Source organism: Anastrepha ludens, chromosome 3 (assembly GCF_028408465.1).
Source record: "Anastrepha ludens isolate Willacy chromosome 3, idAnaLude1.1, whole genome shotgun sequence".
In the NCBI taxonomy this organism is placed as follows: domain Eukaryota; kingdom Metazoa; phylum Arthropoda; class Insecta; order Diptera; family Tephritidae; genus Anastrepha; species Anastrepha ludens.
Window position 1 is genome coordinate 46,096,733 of NC_071499.1, and position 24,532 is coordinate 46,121,264.

At 35.8% G+C, this 24,532-nt stretch overlaps 1 protein-coding gene across 1 annotated transcript in view; it reads right to left on the reverse strand.

Annotated features, from left to right (window-relative positions):
- Nucleotides 1-24,532, reverse strand: part of LOC128857877 (beta-alanyl-dopamine/carcinine hydrolase) — a 68,951-nt gene that overhangs the window by 33,511 nt on the left and 10,908 nt on the right. Inside the window, exons 2-3 of the mRNA XM_054093679.1 lie at nt 8,089-8,182; nt 5,781-5,884 (exon numbers count right to left, since the gene is read on the reverse strand). Coding sequence (XP_053949654.1) covers nt 5,781-5,884; nt 8,089-8,182 — 198 coding nt within the window. The remainder of the gene's footprint in view (nt 1-5,780; nt 5,885-8,088; nt 8,183-24,532) is intronic.

Sequence of the window (24,532 nt, forward strand, 5' to 3'; positions counted from 1 at the left end):
TAATTTAATTGTAACCATACATGCAGTTATACGTGCAGACAGCTATTGGACCTGGCCCGTGCTACATGTAAACTTTGCCACACGAATTACCCTGTGCTATGCATTGCTGCTTAATTAGATTTGTTAGGTTTTGGTAGTGGTAAACCGTTAGCTGCAAGTACTTTTACAAACGAATCAATTCACACTGAACTCATTACGAAAATGCAATGCTACATTTTTCCCTTGACTTATGTAATAGCATTGCCATTTGTGAATTTTACAGGTATAACGTAAAGCCAACATGCGCCTACAAAGCATTTGCTCGTTTACTCATTTGTAATACACACTCACATAAGCACTTATTGTATGTGCAAATTACCTATTTTACACTTACAATTATATGTGCATTTATTAAATTTATGATATTATGCGTTATTAATTTTAACATATTTTTATTAAAAATTCTGTATAAAAAATCAATCTGATGTGCAAGTTAATTATATTAGTTTGGGAAATATGAAATCCATTATTTTCTGCGTAGATGGCTGTAGTGATCGATGTCTCGTAAAGTATCGATCAAACAATTTAAAATTTTTGCTCGTTGTCAAGGTGACATTTTACACTAAAACAAATTCTTTTCCTGTTTTTTGTTTGATCCATTCAGTTGTGAGTTACAGGGTGTTAAGAATGGAAGTCAACAAAGAGAAAATTCGGTACATTTTACAATTTTTCTTTGATAAAAGAGAAAATGAAAAACTTTCAAGAAACTGATTTTAACGAAAATAGAAAAAAGACTGGCAGACCAAGAGAATATTTCTGCTATAGCGTATAATATATTTAAATATTTTATAAAAATATCTAGGCATGTCTTTTGAAATACCCTTTAATGAACACAATTTTTATATTATTTGTTTTTTTTTCTTGGAAAAATAAAAAATAATTTTAAATTTAGATAAAATATTGATAAAATTACAATATCTCAAATCCAGCGTCGTCGAGCGGATTATCCGGATTTTAGTACCTGCACAAATAAGTCAATTATCCGAAAGTTTCTGTTTTTAACCAAATTAAATGAAAATAAAATCCAAGTAAAAATTATAATCTATTGCAGTTTCATTTATTCAGATATCACATATATCAAAAATAAAAAAAGTGCATGTGGCGTAGTACACATACCAGAAGTGAAACTTTCAAGGCAGACAAAGAAAGAGGGAGAGAATGAGAGAGAGAAGAATATATATCTAAATAAATTCCAAGCATTTGCAGAGAATACAAGTAGATAAAGTTTACAAAAAAACGGAGAAGGGTCGACCGGTGTAGGTAAACGCCGGACACAAACCGTGCCAACAACGCGCACTACTCCGAGCGTTTATCACCCGCACAAACACAGTGATTCCAGGACCGCAGCAACGGCACAAATTACCGCAAGGCAATACTAATAAATCCGACGTAGGAATGGATAGCACTTTATAGTACGCACAAGCACTAGTCAGGAAACGGAAATAAGCGCCAAAAAAAACGCCAAAAAAATTGGCCCCAAGCAGTAGGCATCAAGGAAATATAACGCCAAAAAGTAGGCACCAAAAATGTGTTTCCTACAAGATTGCACCAACAAACAAGCGCCAAAAAGAAGGTGTAGTGTTATTTCTCACTTGAAATTAGCAGGCACAAGGAAAAACTCAGGAAAAATAGTCTCAAGAGTATCTAAGATATATATAAGGTATAGCTCTCTCTCTCCTTTTCCTCTACGTTACATCTTTTTTCTCTCTCGCGGAACGAAAACGCCCAAAACGTTGCATGGCCTTGACATTTTACTCTCCATTTTCGCTCGTCCATCGACGCCTAAGAAGTTTCACTTCAAAAACATATGAAGATTAAAATTTAAAGGAACATATTTTATGAATTCATTTTATTATTTTAAATACTCGTACATTTATGTATTAACATACGTAGAAAGAAAAATATTTACTTAAAACTTAGAATAATCTTTTCCTCAGTAAGCTGGCCATTGCATTCCAGATCGTAATCACAGTTTTTAGTTATTCAGCTTTACTTGGTATTCGGTCCAAAAAGAAATCTTCAATGTCGTCTTGGAATCAGTTTCATAAGTCGTTGTGTGAAATTGTGCCTGAAAAATACAGGATCCGACACTCGAAGTGTAACCAACTTCAGACCGTTCGCGCAGCTGATGCACGAGAACTAGACGTTCTAATATGGTTCAAAAAGTGAAGAAGCGACTTTAGTGAAATCCCCGATGAAGTTCCAATCAAATGGCGAAAGAACTAAACCAAGGAAAATATCTGACCGTAGCATCCGCCGCATACTGAAAAGTGATCTCAAAGTCAAGATCCGAAAGGCGCATGATCTCACACCAAAGCAGCAACAAGTCAGAAAGCGGTCAATTTCCGATCATTGAGTTTTCTGATGAGAAAATTTTTAAAGTTGATAGAGTTTGATTGATAGTTAAAAACAATAGAGTTTACATGAATTTGAATCATCGATTTGCCACAAGGAGGCAGCACCCGGCACAGGTAATGGTTTGGGCCGCTCTAACCGCAGATGGGCGCTCTCCAATCGTTTTCATCGAGCCTGGCGGCAAGGTAAATGCGAAATATTATCAGGAAAGTATTCTGCTTTGAAGCTTTCGGCAGACAAACATTTCGGTGGCAGACCATAGACGTTTCAACAGGACTCGGCACCATCTCACAAAGCTCGAGTGAACCAAGAATGGTTAAAAAACAATGTTCCAAACTTCATAACGCCCACATAATGGCTCTCAAATTCACCAGACGCGAATCTGATGGATTATTCTCTTTAGGCCATTTTGTAGGTGTGAACTAAAAGATTCACCAGTATCGAGACGCTGGGAAAAGCCATTGTCCACGAGTGGACCAAAATACCTGCAAGTCACATTCGGGCAGCTTGCGATTGATTTCTGGACCGTCTTAAAGCCATAGAAACACAATTTTTGGGGCAGCTAAGCGAAATGTGGAACAACATCAAGACGCACACCACAAGCAGGAGGAGGAGCTCGGCCAAACACCTAAAAAGGGTGTACGCGCCAATTATATATATATATAAGCGAAATGTGCAGCTAAAAGAAAAAAAATTCATGCAAATGCTACAATAAATGTGGAAAATACTAGTTTTTGCACACTTATCCGGAATGTAGAGTTAAGGGAAATCGACTGTATTTACAAATTTCTAGACCCCAGCGCCACCTACATTTATAAATCATCACTGACACACCTGCTGCAACACGCCAAATTTTTACCGCGATCGGATGAACGGTAAAGAATGGACAAACAGACATTATATAATAGTATATTATATTTTATGTATTAGACACAAATATTGGAAAGCAATTGAGGTATAATGAATGGATTTTTTGATATTATCATTGCTTTTATGAAAACCGCAAAGTTATGAAGAGTTGTTGCATACGCGATAAATGTAACTTTTTGCACCTAAAAGCTCAGCCAATTGGTTTCCAATAGCATTTCAATGTTATGAATGACTGAAGTAATTGTCGCATATCTATTGGACCTTGTCGCATATCTACGTACTCTAGAAATTTGACCAAGCGCCGCGTACATTGGTGTACATTTATAGGTACGCGATGACCCGTACGCCAGATGAATTCTGGCAGCTGCAGTGGCATTGCATCTACAAGTGGTTGCCTACATTCTCGTGCTTAAACGGCTAATGCCAAGGCAACGAACGCAAAAACGGGCATTTGAATGACACCACTATCGCTCGTAAAGTATTATAGCTTTCAATTAAAACATTTTTTATGAAATTTTTTATGATTACATCCATAAATGGATCTGTCTCATGTTGTCGGCTTGACTTTGAATTTTGACACACTCTGTGTGTGCCAGCTGCGTAAACAACATCGTTAAAATAGAAACATTGGAAAAAATATTGCCATTCAAGCTTCTCGCCATTTGCGGACTACCCTAATGCAACATACTAATAATTGCAGCATGGAGCAAAAACTTGGCATATCAATTATGCGTTCATGAATACTTTATTGCTATGTTTATGCTATATGGAAAGTTTATAGCTTTGTAATTGGTTAAATGAAATCGTAAAGTTGTTAAATGATTAGCGATCAAAATCGTTTTGTTTAATGTCAATAATATGTCATTTCATTGATTTAGAGTGTTAAGTTGATTAAATGAATTTTTAGTGGCCGTTTTAATGAATGATTTTTATACATACATACACATACTTACATATACGCGTATATACCAGCTATAATGAAGCAAATAATTGTTATGAAGGGTTTTCCAAACAGAGGTGTTATTTTGATATTCAAAGAAAAATGCTATTTTTTAATATAAATGATCGGATGTTTATTTCATTATAAAGAGGAAGGTATGCCGTTAATAGTGGAAAATAACATCAAGCAAATGACCACCACGACCACGCTTACAGGACAATATCCTTTTTAATGAAATTTTCCATAACCAAATTGCAAAGTATGCGCCCTATGTCCTCGATAGCCTCTCGAAATCAACATTTGGGGTCTTGAATCGACCCTGGGCTGTTGGCGTAGACCTTCTCTTTCACGTAGCCCCAAAGAAAAAAGTCACAAGATGTTAAATCACAAGATCTCGGTGGCCAATTGTGATCACCTCTTCGAGAGATAACACAATTCGGAAACTTTTCCCGTATAATAACAATGGTTTCGATGCTTATGCGGCACGTAACGCCGTCTTGTTGAAAATAAACGTTGTCCAGATCAATACCATCCAATTTCGGCCATAAAAAATTGTTAGCCATCTCTCAGCGCAATCCATTCATTCTTAGCACCTGTTATTGGAAAACCCTTTACTTAAAAGCAAATAAAGATTTTAAAGAAGAATGGTTTAAAGAAGAATGGATTTACAGGCTGGTGAAAATTGATTAAGAAGATAAAGGGTGAAGCTTTGGAAATAAGTACCACCATATAAACGAGTGAGTTTAAGGCTTATTTTGAAAATCTGTTGAGCCCTACTGATAATGACAAGGAACAATTTTATGCACATAACTTCCACGCTGACGATCTGCTTGAGTTTTTTCACCAGACGAAGTTAGATCTGTGCTAAACAAAGTTAAATTAAACAAAGCTCCAGGGATTGACAGAATTCCTTACGATTTCTTAAAAAATGCCCTCGATACTTTCATTACGGCTATAACAAGTGCTTACACAAATCTTTACGAAAAATACAAAGTAGACAAGGTTTTTAGAACCAGCGGAGTTTTTCCTATCTTCAAAAAAGAGGATCCTGCGCTAGTAGGAAACTACAGAGAAATTCTATTTATGAACTGCATTGCTAAAGTTATGATGGGCATAATTAACGAATAACCTCTTTGACTGAAAGGAACAATATTTTAAACGAGTGTCGAGTCGGCTTCAGAAAGAATTACTCCACAGTCGACAATATACTCAATATAGCCGCTATTGTCCATTCAACATTCGAAGAAAAGAAGAGAGTTTACGCGTATTTTGTCGACTTTAAAGCGGCGCTTGATAGAGTATCAAGAAACGCCTTGATATTTAAGCTGCACCATATTGGTCTTGCAACGAAACTAGCGAAGTTCATGGAGAATATATACAGCGATACAAAGACAGTCGTATGGAATGGCTAAGAAATTTCAGATACGGACTGCTGTAAGGGTCGTACGCACTTAGCACTTAGCTTTTAAAATCTCCCATCTTGGAATGTTCTTAATTGTTGTTTAAGTTTATTATTTCAAGAAGGACAAGCAGTTCACCTAGAAGAAAAAAAAAACATCAAATCGGTATCACTAACCTTATGAAATTCAACTTGAGCTCCATCAGCAATGCCTTCTAATTCTCTGATGTATTGAGGAAATGATTGTTTTACACTCTCTAATGTTTCGTTGTAAACTTTTCCTGCAAAAAAAAGTTAAAGTTCATAAATTTCGTAAAAAGATTTTCAAATTAGATTTTTTACTTAAAATAGTTTAGTGATTTACTTCGAGCTCGAAAAAGTACAATTCCTAGATTGATTTGAATTTCACTTACTTAATAGCTAAACGGTTAAACGATAAAGGAAAGATAAGTCAAGGTCGAAGAACCATAATCATAATCAGAATAAACTCAATGTTTGCTATCTGTGGCCACAAGAAATAATCGATTAAGTTGAAAATCATACTATCGAAGAAAGCCACTTAATATAAAGCATCTTTCAAAAGATGCGCCTAGATGTTGTTTTAAAATAAAACATGCAAAAGTTTCCATTCTTTCAGTTTTCACTATTTTTATTCTTTGCAATTAAATGTGAAAAATTACATCACTTATATGTCCTCCATGAGCAGGTCTACAGGCTGTCATACGTGAATTAAGGACTCGTTCACACATTAACGCATTTAGTTCAGCAATCTCGATCCGATTGTTGTGCGTCTGCTCTGGAATCGTTATTGGCTTATTCACATAGACTTTACTTTTCGAAAGAACCTCACAAAAGGTAGTCTAGTGGAGTTAGAGTTAGGTGGTTGTTAAGGCTGATGATGTCAATATCATCTGCATACGCCAACAATTGTACGCTATTATAAAAAAACTGTGCCGGAGTGATTAAGTTATACAGCTCATACGATCTTTTCCAGCAAAAGAAGTCACATGACAGCGAGTCACGCTGTCTCGTACGGTATCAAATGGGTCGGAGAGGTCCTTCACAATTTTGACGGCGCTGCTGCTATTGAGCAGCGTCATTTTGCATGCATGCATGGATGCATGTTTTTTACTTGCGACCACCGATATAATATCAAACTATTTATTTACATTCTGTCAAAAAGTATCGGGAATTGTCTACATTTTTTGCTGGAATGTTGGTACAAGTGTTCTCTATAGTGTCGCAAAGTTTGAGCATGATCTGCCAATTTGCTTGTTTTTGGCATTTAATTATATCACTAACCGCAGGTGAGTTCTGCGATTTTCACTATGAATAAAAATATCGAACAAAGAATTTGTCTTAAATTTTGTGTTTTGAACGGGATTTCGTGTGCCGAATCGTTGAAAATGTTACAGAAAGCCTATGGCGAGTTTGCTTTAGCAAAAACCCGGGTCTTCGAGTGGTATCAGGCTTTTGCAGAGGGTCGGGAATCGTGGAAGATTTGCCCCGATCTGGTCGCCCATCAACGTCTTCAACGCATGAAAACGTCGACAAAGTCAAAGGAAATGGTGTTGGAAAACCATCATTTAAGTTTGAGGAAGGTAGCTTGTGACCTTAGAGTGGCTCACGAATCAATTCGCAACATTTTACACCATCAATCGGGCATGAGACGCGTGGCAGCTCGACTCGTTCCAATTTCTTTTAAAAAGTTCATCGGGAAAAGGTGGCTTGAACAAGTGAATTCGGACCAAACGTTTATCCAGCGCATCATCGCATCATAAAAGGTGATGAGACGTGGGTATATGAGTTTGACATGCAAACCAGTCAACAGGCGATTGAACGTTACTATCCACATGAGCCGAAACCCAAAAAACCACGTCAAATTTGGTCCAAAGTTAATGTTATGCTACTGGTTTTCTTTGATTATCTTTTACGGTAAATAAAGAATATTGTTGGGAAGTTATGCGACGGTTAAGAGAGAATGTGCACCAAGATAACGCAGCGTCTCACAAGGCTCATATTGCGAACACTTTTTTGACCAAAAATTCGGCAAATATCATCGAACAACCACCGTATTCATTGTATTTACCGGATTTAGCGCCCTCTGACTTTTTCCTTTGCAGAAAACTTAAATTACTACTCCGCGGACGCCGCTTTGAGTCGATAGAGGGCATTACGGAGAATTTGCAGAAGGAGCTGATGAAAATCTCTTTAAACGTCTTTAAAAGGTGCTTTGATGACTGGACTAATCGTTGGCATTTATGTATTGCTTCGAATGGAGCCTATTTTGAAGGCGACAAAATAAATTTTGATGGTGAAACAATTATTTCGCGTTTTATTGAACAGTTCCCCGTACTTTTTTGACAGAATGTATGCACATAATTTCGACTAGAAATTATTTTTTTGTTAACATTTTTAAGCAAAAAGCTTTTAACTCTACTATTATTTGACACAGAAAATAACAAGAAATGCATAAAAAACTTACTTCCTTCATCTTTTTTGTACAGGGGTAAATATGATTCATTTAGCGGTGTGCTCAGTAGTAGAAAGTTCTTGATAATCGAGGCAAATGTCCGGCCCTAAAAATAAACCAAACAAAAGTTTAATAAAATATATCTGTATAACTAAAAAGCAATAAATTATGAAACGATATACAAATTTTGTAAAGAAATTTAGTATAAAGTAAAGAATATTCATAAAAGTTAGGCATTTTTTTGAAAATCCTTTATAGAGCTAAGGCGACGAAAAGACCCAAGCCTTTTAAATCTTTAATTGTCTTTAGTGGTGAGTTTGAGATGTAGTAGGATGTTGGAATAAAATTAAAAACTTTCGCATACGAAGTATAGTGACATTTACTAATGTTAAGGAACAAACGATTACGCACACACCAACTATGCAAGTGTTTCAACGCAACCTGGAGAGCAGATGAATCTTCGGGACAATTAATTTCATAATCGATTTTCAGATCATCCGCGTATAGAAGAAAATTACACATGGAAAACGGGAGGAAATATCATTAATGAAGAGGATAAATAGTAACGCACTAGGACACTACCTTGAGGAACACCAGACGAAGCAACAAAAAAATAAGACGATGCATTACCGAGTCGAATGACACAGTGTCTTAAGATAGGAAATTAGCCACTTAAGAAATTGAAAGTGAACGCCGAAACCCTTCAGTTTAGCTATTAATATTGGGTGAGATACCCTTTAAAAAAAATATCTGTTTAGATTGCATCCAAACCTGAAGGAAAGGTATTCAAACAATCCTGCGTAAAGGCAGCTAAATTCGTTAACGTAGATCTGCCCGGAACAAACCCATGTTGACTGGGACATAACAAATGTTTAACGGCTAAGTATATTTTGTCTTTGACTATACACTCAGAGAATTTAGAAACTGTAGGTAGCTTGGAAATCGGCCTATAATTTTCAATACTATTGTATTTTTATTGCCGCTCTTAAGGATAGGCGGAAAGAAGTTAATTTCCAGTCATTAAGGAAGACTCTTGCAGAAGGATATATTGAATGATGTTTCTGGCCGTTTTAAAAGTATGCTTCTTATTGCGATATTCGTATTGCTCATACGCCATGGCGCTCTACTATGGACAACCGGGGAGAAGCAATATTTTGTTTAGAGGAAACCACTTTGTATTACTGGTGGAGAGATAAAATTTAAGTATTACTTATTACTAATACTTAATGATCAGTAATTGATTGATAATGATAGGTTAACAATAGTAATAGCTTGGCGCATACAACTTTGATCGTTGCAAAAGGTGTAAGTCCCTCCTTTGCGCTGCCTTCGAAGTAATTGGCTCTTTATAAGAAATTTCTCCTTGGCAGTAATATAGTCAAAGATTTTGTCTGTGGAGAAGAAGCCATTAATTATATTATTTCGATACTTCACGACCGCAGTACGGTTTGCCTTTTTGCTTCCTGTATCCTATTAGCCATATGTCAAGCAGAAACAGACTCAGCACACATCGACTTACGAAGGCATCAACATAGTTCATTGAATTAAGGCTCGCAGACTTTGCTAGCTATGCCATTTCATCGGAATAGATAATAAGCACTTCAGCTCTAGAACCATAGATTGTGTTAACTGCTGAGCACGACAGAAAACGAGAAGGACTTTTCCCTTTTTCAAAAGGCCAAGTAAAACAACGCTAAACTTTAGGTTTATAAAGGCTGTTAAACTCGACCAAATTAGCCGGTTATACAGGGTGCATATATATTAGTATTTGAGGACATGCATATGTGTGGCTTTAACTTGTCGAAATTATTATATTTCTTTTTGTTCGTTTTCAAATAAGACGTGGAGGACTACAACTTAACTCAAGAAATGAAAGGACGCAGTTATCGACGCGATAGGTGCAAGTCAAATCGATTTAAAAATCTCTAAAGTGGGCCCGTTCATTCGATCATAAGGTTCGCTGAAAATTGGAAGCATCAGGCGGCGATGCAGAATCTGTTGCAATTCGCAAAAAACAGGTGGAACGTTCCGATACTGTCCGATCTGCCGAATTTATTCAACAAGTGCAAGTGATCATTGACGATTGCGCTTCAAAATCAATATTGGCCCTTGTGAGGGAATTTAATGTTGCTGAGGTTCTCATCCGTCGAATTGTCCAGGAAGATCTCCGGGAAAAGTCCTACGTTATGCGCAGAAGACCGCTTATGTCGGAGCAAACAAGAGAAAAAAACGCCTTCAAAAAAATGAAACACGCTGAATCACCTGAGATGTTATAGGTTTTTTCAGACGAAAAACATTTTACTGAAGACTAAAAGAGCAACCGCAGAAATTACAAATAGCTATGTTTCCATCCTATAGAAACTCTTTTTTCATGCACACGAAGTTTCCAGTCACTGTTTGTGGTTTTATGTGTTGTGAGCAACAAAGGAAATGTCATTCCACCACACTTCTTTTCTCAAGCATTTCGAGTGAATTCTGCTGGATATATCGAGATTCTAGAGACAGTAGTGAACCCCTGAATTGATGGTGTACGCGGTGACAATCCATACATTTTTGAATAAGATTCTGCTCTATCAAATAAAGCGATGGTGTCACAAGATTAGTTGGCTGAAAATGAGCGAGAATTCGCTCTCAAAGAAAAATATAAAAAAGACACATTAACACAAAACCTCGTATTAAATTAAAAAAGAAAACAAAAAAAAATGAATTCAAAATAACGAGCTTAGCATCACATGATTTTATTTTCGTTTCTCCACAATAAATTATTCCATTTCATCATCGCTGACAGATGCAGAACATCCCATTAGCAATTGTATTATACTTCTTCATATTTTCCTTGCTTCTGTCTATGCATGTAAGCATATTAATATATTGTCAAATTATATTAATAATCAAAAAGTGCAAGCATTAAACACAAAATGTGACTCGAATGCTCTCAATTTGTATTTCGGAAACTGCAACATCGGTGACTGGAGGCTGTGACTCAGAAGTGCATACCTTTACATCATTGGCCTATTCCCATTATGATTCCTATATGACTTCAAATGAACTTTATACATTTTATCTAATATAAAATATATTTACTTACATTCTCCACTATGATTTTTATTCAAATTTAGAATTTTGACACAATTCGCGAATTGGAATTCGTCTTTGTTGTTACTTTGCGATCAGCTGTTTTTTTCTCTTGCAAATTCTTACGAGAAAAAAACTTGCAACTTCTCCTCAAAATGAAATGCCATTTTGCTCTCTCACGGTCCCCTACTTTGCAAGTTTTTTGGATACATGAACACCAATTGCTACAAATTATTTGCTTCATGAACAAACCTAGCACTTGTTGCCGGACAAACTATTTAACGCGATATTATTATTTATTACCCTACTGGCATTAGAAATATATATTTTGACAAATGATCCAACAAATCAAAAACAATATACAGTCTGTGTCAGAGGAAAAGAACAGGTGTTCTTCTTGCAACTTCAATATATATTTTGTTCTGCTTTTTGCTACAATAGTCCTACTCAAGGGCTACGACGCCAGTGCTAACTCAGGTTAGTATCGTTCTATACTTTCCCGTAGATGCAACCGAACAAAAATGAGTGAGAAGTTCGCGAAGCGTTTTAAAGCGGTATTTTTATGCACGCATTCGAAAGGGCCGAAATTATCTTATGCCGTGGCTGCAGAAGTGATTAGAAAATCAAAAAGTTTGTTGTGATGTGGCACCAGCGGTATACGGTGTACAAAAATGTTTATGACTTTTCCGAGCGCGGCTTGAAGCGAGTGACGACAAAAAAGCAAGATAAAGTGATCGTCCAACTATTGAAGCGGGCCTCTTTTTTTGTGACTACGCCAAGCACAATCAGTTCTTGCTAAAAAGGAAAAAGATGTGAGTATCAACACCATCGAACGTCGACTGAAGGAGGCAAAACACATTGGGACGCCAGTCCCCAGACGGCAATCCCATTGAAAATGTGTGGGGAACTATGAAAACGCATCTTGCCGGAAGGCCAGTCCATGATTTAAAGCAACTCGTGCGTCAAGTTCGCAAAATCTAGGCCTGTTTGTCGAAGAGCTACGCAGAAAAGCTGGTTCAAAGCATGCAGAAGATGCCAGGCTTTACTCGACAAAGATGGCGACTACGCAGCTTATTGAATAATCGCGACATAGTTTTGTACATACTTTCACGCAAAAAAATTTTAAAATACAATATATATCTTTTATACTTCATGATTAATCGCGGTTCCTTTTTGCTGACACAGACTGTACATTTATCTTTTCGCTTTTTTTTTTTAATTTATTTAAAGTTGGCTCCCCGACAATAAAAAAATTAATTAAAAAATAAAATCCAGTCTAGTCATTATTTAATTTTATAACTTATTTTTTATATACAGAAAAATTTCACTAATTTTATTCAAACTGCTGCTCGAGGAGTTTTTCCTTCAAATATTATATTATATTTTCTTTGCACCTATAACCTGGTCTGATATTTCCTCAATTTATTTTGAGTGAACACGGCCAATTTACAGTTACAGCTAACTCACGGCAAGTATTTGCATATTGCATTGCTTTGAAGAATATACGTACGAAATTCTGTTATATACATACATACTCATGTAGCTACAAGTCCATATGAAGGCTTTAGTTCAACACGCCAGCCTATCGACCGCATTCATTTATTATAAATATTTATTTACATATTTAATTGGTTTGCCATTTACTTTACTTATTTTATAGATTATTTAAATAAGCAAATAAATCTTTGAATTGGATTAGTCGTGACGCTTTCATTGTTAAATGTTTGTGCGTGCAACATTTTCGCCATGGCAACAATATCTGTATGTCTGTATGTATGTTAGGGCAATTAATTCTTATCACAGTTTTGAATTAGTACAATAACGAATGGCGAAAAATCGCATGCAAAGTCTTGGGTACATACAATTTTACAATTCTGGTCTCCCGACAATCGTAACAAATGAAGTTTTTATATTTCGTCATTGCAAACTACGAAAATACAATATTTTTGAATTCATGTCCGTTGCATGTCGTGATTTTCTTAATGACGTACATACTTGTTTTATGCAAATTCAGCTGCTTAATGCCCACATTTATGTACTCTTAATACGTAGCTTTAATGCATAGATCTAACTTTCTGACTAGGTGTGAAAATGTCAGTCAATCAATCAGGTGTAGTACATATGTTTGTATGTATGCAATTACATATACGAGGGAGGTCAAAAACGTCGCTCGCGTAACGAATAGGAAGGAGTGTGAAATTAAATATCCATAAATTTTGGTCTCTCCGATATATTCTTCTTTAAATCTATTGACTCATTTCTCAGAGTATTCATAAAACACACAAAAATTAAGCTGAATATTCTTACAAGCCTTTAATGGAAGTTGAGGAAGTGGATCATGTATAGAAAATTCCAGCGCATTGAAAAACTATCCGCTATTCCAGAATTATTTAAAGTGCTTTTTACTAATCAATTCACCTATTCAATATCTCATCCACCTCTCAATCACCGCTATTTCTATTAACCATCTAAACAAAAAAAATTTCTAGGCATTAATTAGGCACAGAAGAAGAAAATAGTATGCAGAGCATCAGAGGTGTGGTTCTAAGAGCACTGCTCATACATACGAGGTGTGTTCAAAAAGTATAGCGAATTCTGTGTTTTTTCAAAAATTATTTATTTATTCATTAATATCTATTTTGTCCGCTTCAAAGTAATCCCCATGAGATATGATATTATGCGCTTGTGCCAACGTTTTTTCCAAGCACTTCAAAAAATCATTTTTTTTTTTAATCTTGTTCAGCTCCTCCTTCGCTGCCGTCTTTATCTCGTCAATCGTAGCATAGCGTTGTCCTTTCATGGGCCTCTTCAGTTTCGGGAACAAGAAAAAGTCACAGGGGGCCTGATTTGGGGAATACAGTGGCTGTGGCATCATTAGTGTGTTGTTTTTGTCCAAAAAGTCGCGTACAAGCATCGATGTGTGAGCAGGGGTGTTATCGTGATGCAAGAGCCAATTTTTGTTCTTCCACAAATCCGGGCGTCCCTGGCGGATTACTTCACGCAAATTGCGCATAACTTGCAGGTAATATTCCTTATTGACCGTAGCAACGGTAAGCAAAACTTTTACATTCGACCGAACTTGGCGCGTTTGTATCGGTCTTGGTTCGTGCGGCAGCTATCATTGAGATGGTTGAGCTTTGATTTCTACGTCATACCCATAAACCCATGATTCGTCACCAGTTATGACCCTCTGCAGCAAATTTGGGTCGTCGCGGACTGAGTCCAACATCTCATTAGCAATGTTCATGCGATGCTGCTTTTGGTCGAAATTGAGCAGTTTTGGTACGAATTTTGCGGCGACCCGTTTCATGCCCAAATCATTGAAAAAACTCGAATAGCACGAGCCAGTCGATATGTCTAGGTCCTCAGCAACTTCTCTAACGGAGATTCGACGATTGACTAATGCCATTTTCTTTACTTTATCAATTTTTTCGTCTGTTGTTGAAGTGCTCGGGTGTCCGGCACGCTTTTCGTCGTTCACATCTTCTCAGCCTTCTGAGAACATTTTGTACCACCGATAAACGTTGCTTTGGTCCAAAATGGTTTCTCCGTATGACACAGTCAACATTCGGAATGCATCTGTGCACTTAATTTCATTGTTCACACAAAAGTTGATACAGTTTCTTTGATCCATCTTTTTAAATAGGTAAAAATCGAAGACGAGCCGAAACACGTGCAAGCAAAGCAGCTGTCAACAATTAACTGAATATTCAAAATGGCCGAACTCGTCGGCATGAGCGAGAGACATGAGTACCAACATATCGCCACAAGAAAATCGAAATTCGAATATACGTAACCTGCGAAAAAAGCAAAATTGGCGATACTTTTTGAACACACCTCGTAAAAGCGCCATATGTTGAACTTTTTGAGATCTTTTTTTAATTGTAGTTTTATCGCGAGCCATCCGCTAGGAGGATAGGTCTGATAAATGCCCTATACAGCCAGTGAGTGTTCTTCGGAGAAGGATCCCACCTGCGCTCTATGGACTTTTTGCAAGAAAATAGAGCATTAGTAGCTTTCCTTTCTCTGTCCTCTGCATACATGTGCCAATGTAGTTTCTTGTCAAGAACTCCACCTAAATATTTGGCGCTACGTTCTGCTTCTAGTCTTACACCACTTAATGATGGCTTTACAAATTGTGCAATTTTATATTTCCTCGAGAACATCAATAATTCTGTTTTATGAGGGCGATAACGAACTAGGTAGTTGATGATTTGGTGAACTGAGAAGTTCGCACCATCCAATGCGACCAGAGTCAATTGTAGACGTATTTATAGCGCCTCACGCGAATCAGTGATCTTGTGAAAAAACGGCACGAGAACTGTAGTTGTATGTGTTTTATGGTTATATGCGAACTTTTCTCCCACATAAAATGACACGCCCTAACATGTGTAGCTACTTACATAGATATATTATATATGTATGTGTGAATGTGCTTGCACTCGCAGCTTTGTTAATTGCTTTTTAATTGCTACTTGGAGTTAACTTCTTTAAGCTGAAATTAAATAAATAAATTGGAATGCACATACATACATACATACCATATGTACATATGTACCTATTTAGGAATGTGTCATAAGTAAGTATGGATGTATGAATGTATGAATGTGCATTGTAGCAAATCTCAAGTAATGCAGGTGTAAATTTTCCGCGTTGCTGTAAAGACATGTGCCAGCCAAGTCCAGATGCAGATTAAAATGATTTTTAAATAAATACTAAACAAATAGTTAAAAATAAATAAACGATATTCATCACCCGTGTGGGTGTGACGCGTGTTCATTTTATGCTCGCATACACATACATACATACATACATATACCACATTTTATTACCGGTTAGCAACAATTAAAAAGCTTTTATAAATTACAAGTGATTGAGGGCTCGATCTCATAAGCAGTTGAACTCATTGCAAATTGTAGCAGCATAAATATTTGCATAGATGCATGCATACACACGTACATACAGACATACATATATGCATACACACATACATACACATATATACATACATGCAAGCATGCCAATAGTTCTTATTTTTCAATTAAATATTTCTTTTTTCATTTAAAAGGAATTTCTGTTAAGTAGTATTTAACTATTAGCTGCCGGCGATTGCTGATTCAGTTCTCATAGACATATGCACCTCCTCCATGGAATTAGTTGTTGCTATCTGGTGTAGAATTGCATAATTACCGCATATTGTAATCACTATTTAACGAAAATTTCTTTGATAGGTCCCCCACTACGCAACATTTGTAAAGATCTGGGTAAAGTCTGGAAAAGCAAGAACGATTAGGAAGAATAAATCGTTTCCTATCTCTTCTACAAGGTGAAATCCAAAATAAACAAGACTGACATCATAAAAATGTATTTTATGGGCCATCTTTTCAGTGAAGATGGAAGTTATATTCCTAGCTGACTTCCAGTGAAAGCTTGGTGATATTCGGTTCAGTGGAAGCGAAGTTATTGCGTCTAAAGTGTCAGTATGTTTGTGTCATCGGTACAAAAATTAATTTCGAACAAAGAGGTAATATCAAATTTTGTTTTAAAATCGACAAAACGTTTACCGAAACATTTGAATTGATAAAAAAAGTTTTTGGCGTGATTGTCTATCTCGTGCCAGAGTTCATCAGTGGTTTACACATTTCAGAGAAGGTTGTGAGGACATAAATGACAATGAATATGCGGACCGCCCAAAATCAGTAATCGAAATTGTTGGTAAATTTATTAAAATTGAATCGAAATCATTGTTGAAATTAATGGAATCGGAGTTGAATATCTCCAAAACATCGATTTGTCGCATTTTATCTGATCATTTTGGCTTACAAAAGGTCTGTGCAGGTTTCATTCCGCACAAGTTAACTGAGGATCAAAAATTGCCACGAATTCAACATTCCAAAGCCCTCATTAAAGAGGCGAGATGAGACGAGAACTTCCTTTATAACATTGTAACTGGCGATGAAACGTGGTGTTTCCAACATGAATCTGAAACTAAGTGTCAAAGTGCCGGAAGGCCACAGACGAGCCTCCACACAAAAAAATCGTGTTTGGAGAAGTCAAAAACCAAGTTGATGCTCATTTATTTTTACGAGTCCAAGGGAATTTTCGAAAAGGAATTCGTGCCAAACGACCAAACCGTCAATGCAATTTCCTATCTTGGCATTTTGAAGCGTTTGTTGTATCGCATTCGTCGAATTCGCCTTGAATACCGCTGAGGAGGAAGCTGACATTTATTGCACGATAATTCACCATCTCATAGATCCACTCTTGTGACTGATTTTTTGACTAGAAATCGCATTTTAACCATCAATCACTCACCATATTCGCCTGATATGGCTTCCTGTGACTTCTACCCATTCCAAAAATTGAATTTTTGCGCCCGTTGAGGCCATCCAAAACCCTTGCTCCGACGTCCTGAGAGGCATTCCGGTCAATGACCTGAAACACTGTTTCGAAAAGCTTTTATATTGCACAAACCAGTGTATCGAGGCCAGAGAGGACTATTTTGAATAAATAAACTCGAAGTTTTCAGAACAAAGTTCCGATCGTCTCTATTTTAGCTCAGTCTTGTTTATTCTGGACTTCACCTTGTATTACTGTACCGCACAGTGTAGAAGTAGGCTTCGGTATATGGGAATAACTTTTTCAGATTTTTAAGTTCACAAAAATATGCACCTAATAAAACTATAATGAAGCAACACACAGTCAGGCAGATACACCGTGCTTTCGCATCACTAGATATAAATTTGGGGCACATTTTTTATTGCATGCGACTGCGACTGATCAACAATTTTTTTTTATCGCTTCCACAGTTTTACGACCTAATTAATGAACAAATATATTTATAGAAAAATATATGTAAAGGTGTTAATTAGCATTTTGCATGATTACAAAGTTTAGTATATAGTTTTTCCCAGCTCTTCATTCATATTATCTGGATTGTTTACAATTATTTAAATTATTGCTAATTTTGCTACCAGGCCCTTTTGTTGTGGTTTATTTAGTTCAATTATATCGTTCTGAATTTCACGTTGAGAATAAATTAGTAAATTTTTAAATTATTAAGTTTTACACGCTTAGCCCTTAGTTTAGCCATTGGCAATTTAGATTTGAATTATTGGGACTTTCAAGTTTGAGTTTATTTTTTAGCTATAGCGCCGTGTTTTGCGTTTATATAAAAACTCTAGAATTTACAAAAGTAATTAAAATATACTACGAAAATTGCCGATAGTTGAAAAAAATATTTTGACTGTATAAAGACACAAGTGCACGTTCGTCGCACGTTTGTGATATTTAGATGGCCAAAATCATTTTTTGGCCTATTGCTCATGGTAAACGTTTTGATACCATTTTGAGTCATCCAACAGGCCGATATCTACAGCTAACCGAAGCTGTTGATGTAACGAAGAAGATTGACGGGATTTAGGTTGGTGCACTGCCCCAGCCTGTAGAAGAAAGGAGGAGCCAGTGACCTTAATCGTCTAGCAGCCAAGCTCGGACATTTGCAGGGCATGTGCTCAATTGTCTCCTTCTCCGAAAGGTCAATATAGCTTCTGCAATTGGTATTAAATCATAAACCTAGCTTTTCTGTGTGTGTGCCGATCGTCCAATAAGCGGCAAACACAGCTACGAGTTTGGAAATTGAATGGCGTAGAGTCCCCAGTACTTTCTGCGTCCTGTGTCTATTGTACTGTGGCCAAAGTGTTTTCGAAAAAGCATACGAAGAAATGGATACCCATCTGTTCTGCACTTTTCTGAGAAATAAGATGAACAATTTCCCTCTAACAACGATGACCCGGTAGGAGACCTCTGAGACCAATTCAGTCGGTCTGACTTCCTGGCAAGCTCATCAGCAATTTTATTTACCTCTATATTCTTATATCCTGGAACTCAGATTAGAGAAATATTTCCTGCACAACGAAAATATTTGATCCCCCTACAAAAGTTGACCAATTTGAATTTGCTCCATGGCGCCGTCCGAGCCTTGAACGCGGTTTGACTATCGGAAAAAATTTTAATATCTCCCTCGCTTCCACGTTTCCTTAGAATTTTGCATGCCTGCAGGATCGCAAAGACTTCTGCCTAAAAAACACTCGCAATATTCAACAGTTTTAAGGAAATAGATCAATTGGTTGATTTAGAGAAAACCCCTGTTCCGACTTCGGACTCCATCGTGGAGCCGTTACTGAAGACAAAGGTACCAGAAAAAACGTATTTATTACAAAAATTGATCACAACAAAAGCTTTTCAATTTCCAAGATACTATTTTTTTAAATAAAAATAATTGCAGTCTGAGTTTTTTGTGAAGAAGATTTAAATGAAAGTACTCACTAATGTAAACAAAACTGAAAATTTCACGGAAAAGTTGCATAATTTATTGACCCATTCCACGCCAACTTCCTTGACTTAAATTGGAAAGCATATAATTTGACCGATGCGCTGATATAAGAAGTTGAATTATTCTGTAATGGTGCTGGCTTGTGACAGTTCAGACGACAAGTGTTGAGGCTGAAAGAAGTTTTTCATCAGCAGTAGTGTAATTCACTAACTTTAAGCGATGCGACAATTTTTATTTCTGTCTACATTATTTGTCGTTCACACTAACGACTGTGCTATCCTATTTATTCAAACTGATAGAGAGTGGCAACTTTGTCAAATTAAATATCAAAATGAGCGAATAACGCAAAGATAAATAACAAAAACACAAACTAGCCAAGCTATTAGATTCAGTTTTGAGTATTTTTCAATTAGGTATATTTGCGCAAAGTGATTATAATAAAGTAACTGTTTATTTCAAATTAATATTTACTTAAGGGGTTACATGGGTTTCGTCGGGTAAAAAAAGGCCTATTTTCAATATTTTTTTTTCTATGTAAAAAATTATTTATTTAATTCAAACTTTCTTCGGTCTTATAGATACATATTTTAAGATAATTTTTGAAATTTTCAACAAAAAAAAATTAAAACTCCTCCATTGTGACGTCATTTCCGGTGACCCCTCGAAAAAAAGGTGCGTCCGCGTTGTCAGCATAACTCCTGACAGACTCATCAAAAATGAAAAAACAAAAATAAGTGCTTTAGTTAAGACCATAAACTCGTGCTTGAACGAAGGAAAGAAAAAAAAGTAAAAATTGAAAATTTCGGTGAAATTTGCTTGACATTTGGTTTTTTTTTTAAATAGTTGTAATTGAAAAAAAAAAACAAAATCCTTCGTTCAAGCACGAGTAGTTTTCGAGAACATTTGACAACCGACTTTGAAAACACGGTTCCGAGAAAAACGCGTTTAAAGTTTTGAGTAACAATAAAAATGGCTTGGAGCGCACACCTTCCAAAGGCTGTGTCTCCGAATTTATTATTCCGATCGAATTGAAAATTTAGGATAATATTCCTGAGATGTTTAGAAATTAATAAGCCAAAAAAAAAAAAAAATCGATTTTTTGAACCAACGAAACCCATGTAACCCCTTAATACTTTTGGTGCATTTATTGCTTTAGGATGTTATTGACAGCTCCTAAAAGAAGCGGCGCAACCGTAGCCGAGCAACTCAATCAAAAATTTCGTTTGCAGCTTGCCGCTCCACTTGGGTCGTAGGAAACCGTCACTTTGTGAGAAATGGGAAGGTTGATTGCTTCTGTTATACGAATTATGCTTCGACTAACGGACGACTGACCATGGATATCGCCCATTGCTCATCCACGGGTCGTTAATAACATCCAGTTGCGAAAAGCAATGCAGCCAGCAATATAAAATTGGATTTTAGAATTGAATAAGCGTGGAGATTACAAGATTTAGCTGTTTTGGGAACTTCTAAGTAGAATCTCAAACTAAGAAATTAGCTCCACAGCAGACTCTGAAGTTAACCGGCATAGTTTTTGGAACTTCTATGCATAGTTTTTGGAACCTCTCCTTTCCAAATACAAATGCACAATCGCGCTGATTTTTAAAAACTTTTTAATAATGTATTTTCACTGCTTTAATTAAAATCAAAAATTCTTATTTTATCGTTTGAAATAACCGCACCAAAAATGTTGTTGTTGATTTTGCGATAATCAGCGAATAGCAAAATCGTTAAAATTGTGGTAAAGGAAAGAAAACAATAAATGCGAATATCGTTAAAAAGAGTTTGTGAATGTCACTACAGGCTTTGTATGCAATAGGTTGAGGTTAAGATTAGAGAACTGTAATTTACAAGGTGGCGCAAAATTAATCACCCTATCGAAAAATTCGAAATACTTTATACTTTTTTGTTGTTGTTAAATAAATCTCAAATAATATACGAATATTTATCTTTGTTTTGTATATATATACAGCCACTCACACCTTTTTTGATTCATAAACAATTTTTTAGTAAAGTGTTATATATTTCATAATATTTTACGAAAATGGAAAAACAGAGTATGTAGATATTTTATTTACTGTATTTTATTTACTTTTTCAATATAAAATACAAAAATGTGCCCACTCATTGCATTGTAATGCAAAACAAAAAAAAAAAACACAAAAAACATACAGAGAATTCACGTCGCAGCTTAAATGATACAGATAAATAAGAGCAACTATTTATTACACATTTTTTAAAACTTAAAGTATTTAGCCAAGGTATCCTTTATTATCAATTACTGCTTGAAGTCTACGTGGCATGGAATCATCCAATTTTTTTGTGTACTCTGGACTAACTTGGTTCGACTATTCAAGTATCGCCTTTTTAAGATAAGATTTGTTATGGATGCCATATTTTCTTATATTTTTCCTCAAAACCAGCCACAAATTTTTGATGACATTCAAATCCGGTCAAATAAACATTCAGCTCACAACGAGCATCATCGCTAAAGATAATTTCAAATACATGATACGCTGCGTGATTTCTTTGAGATTTCTACTAAAGCTCTGATAGAGTAAATTTTTGTTAGAAGCAATATTTGAGTAAAATATCATAAATTTAAGGGTATCGAAATTTTGATTAACATCTTAGATATCATCCATGGCATTGCTGCTCCAAGTAAAATAAAAGTGCTACAGTGCTATCTCCATAATGCGGACAAGCTCTAGACCGGTCGCTTCCATTAACCGGGCATTGCTAGAAATGGGACTCTAAGTTCAACACGCCATACCTTTGTTTCTGTTTTGCATATTCTTGCTAAAAACGGCATTTTAACAGTAATTTTTCGTAAGGATCTAATTTTTGTTCATGTTCATTCATAGTAACATTTTATTATTTTAATTGTTGTTTTAACAGGCTGATGTAAAGTTAGCATTGGCGTATAATTACAGCAAAATATATGCAATAAAGGGGTATGAACATGTATTTTTAAGACAAAAACAAAAAAACGTAATTGGAGTAGTTTTTTTTATTATAATTTTTTTTTATAAAGTGTTGAGAGCTGAATTTCTTCAATCAAATTTAATTCTGAAATCTGCATTTATTGTTAATTTGCATACACACTTGTTTTTATACTCGTACAGTTGAGTCGCTTTAGATTTTTACAATATTCGGAATATTTTTCATGCTGATTTATTTGCTTAAAGTTTCTATTATAAAAAACAGCCTCATAAGGCAAAAACTCATATGCATTTTTGCATACCCAGAAGTGTACTAAAGATTCTGATTAAACAGTTGAAAATTTGATGAAGATTGTTTGAAATTTGATGAATTTTTGTGAGTGGTTGGTACAAAATTGGGAACTCTGATTTAAGATGCTTTTCAGATATGGACCTCTTTCTTACAAAAAATGTATGAAAAATATTACGTTCAAGTTAAAGTAAGCACAAGTGTGTGCATCACAGCTGAGGGAAGGGTGTTTGTATGTATGGAAGATGGCAAACCACCTTTCCCGTGGCTCTTTAGTGAACATTTTTATGAGACAAAAGTTTAATTTCAACTATTTCAGCCCATGCGCATGCAACTATAAAACAAAAGTGCCATAGTACACAAAAATTGGCTAGCCAAGTAAAAGACATAGCAAAATATGCCGTCTAACTTCCTACCTCACTTCCTCCCTGACTTCCAGCAACTCTAATATAATTAAAATAATTTGTATTATTTCCATGTTTTGCCTTTTTTGATTTATTTATAAATGAACACAATCGAAGTAATCTGAAAAATAAAAAAGTAAGCTACTGTGTTTATACGCGTCAAAACTTTCGTTATGTCCCTCTCATTCCGTTTTTGTCAAATAATTCGCCGGAGCGTTCGCAAGGCATTCAGTCTAGGGCTGTAATTCATTCATATATGCAAAAAGTGACCCTACTACTAGTTTTAGGCTTTTAAAACATCCCACAACTATGCCCAAATATTCAAAAAAGAATATAACATTCGTTGATAAATAATTAATAAACTTTCAACAGGTTTTAAGTAGACGTGCCCGAGCATTTATTTTCAACTATTTTGAATGGGAATTCATTATCTGTTTGTTGACATAGTAAGAAGTAGAGGGTTCGCAATTTATGAGTGATGAAATGATATTTTCCAAATCTCTCATTTTTACAGGTAACGATTCTTTTTGTGGAATTTTTCGATGACGTTTAGGAGCTATATCTGAAGAATTTTGCGCTGAGTTTTATCTGTTAACAGCCAGTATGGATCTCTCAAGATAATGCTCAAGAAAAATGTTGTTATTATTGGTTTGTGAAATAGTACTGCCGAAAAAATTTTAGCATTTAATATTTAGCTGTTTCATAGAAGAATACTACGCTGTCACTTTTCCTTTGAGAATTAATGAAGCACTCACATATTTCTGCTCCAAACTTGGGTCCATTGTACTCTTTTCTAAAAAAAGGCACTTAGAAAATGGGAGTAAAACGTGCAGCAAAGTTTTTAAGAACTACGTACCGCAGAAGAACTGCCTTTGTCACAAGACACTTTTCTTCAACATTTCTAAGCGTGTTTGAATGAGGAGTTTTCAAGTTTCTTTAGTTCGAACTGTTTTTGGTTTATTCACATTAGGTATGCCAATATTAGCTGAAAATTTTGATCCCGGAATTCTGTCAAAAAACTACCGGGAATTGTTCAATAAAACGCAAAATATTTGTGTAATAATCAAAATTTACTTTGTCGCCTTCAAAATAGGCTCCATGCGAAGCAATACACCAACTCCAAATGCCTATGATTAGTCCAGTCTTCAAAGCAGCTTTTAAACGCGTTTGAAGAGATCTTCTTCAGCTCCTTCAGCGGATTCTCCTTAAAGGGACCCGGTGGTGTAGAAATTTCAAAAAATCGATTTTTTGTATTTTCGATGTTTAGAGAGTATAACATCTTCAGAATATACTGTGAAATTATCATGCGGAAATTCCTAATATTACAGCTTCTATAGCCCATTAACTAGGTAGAGAGCGGCTCTTGTACCTCCAACCTTAAACTCATTTATCTCGAAACGACTTTTTCGGC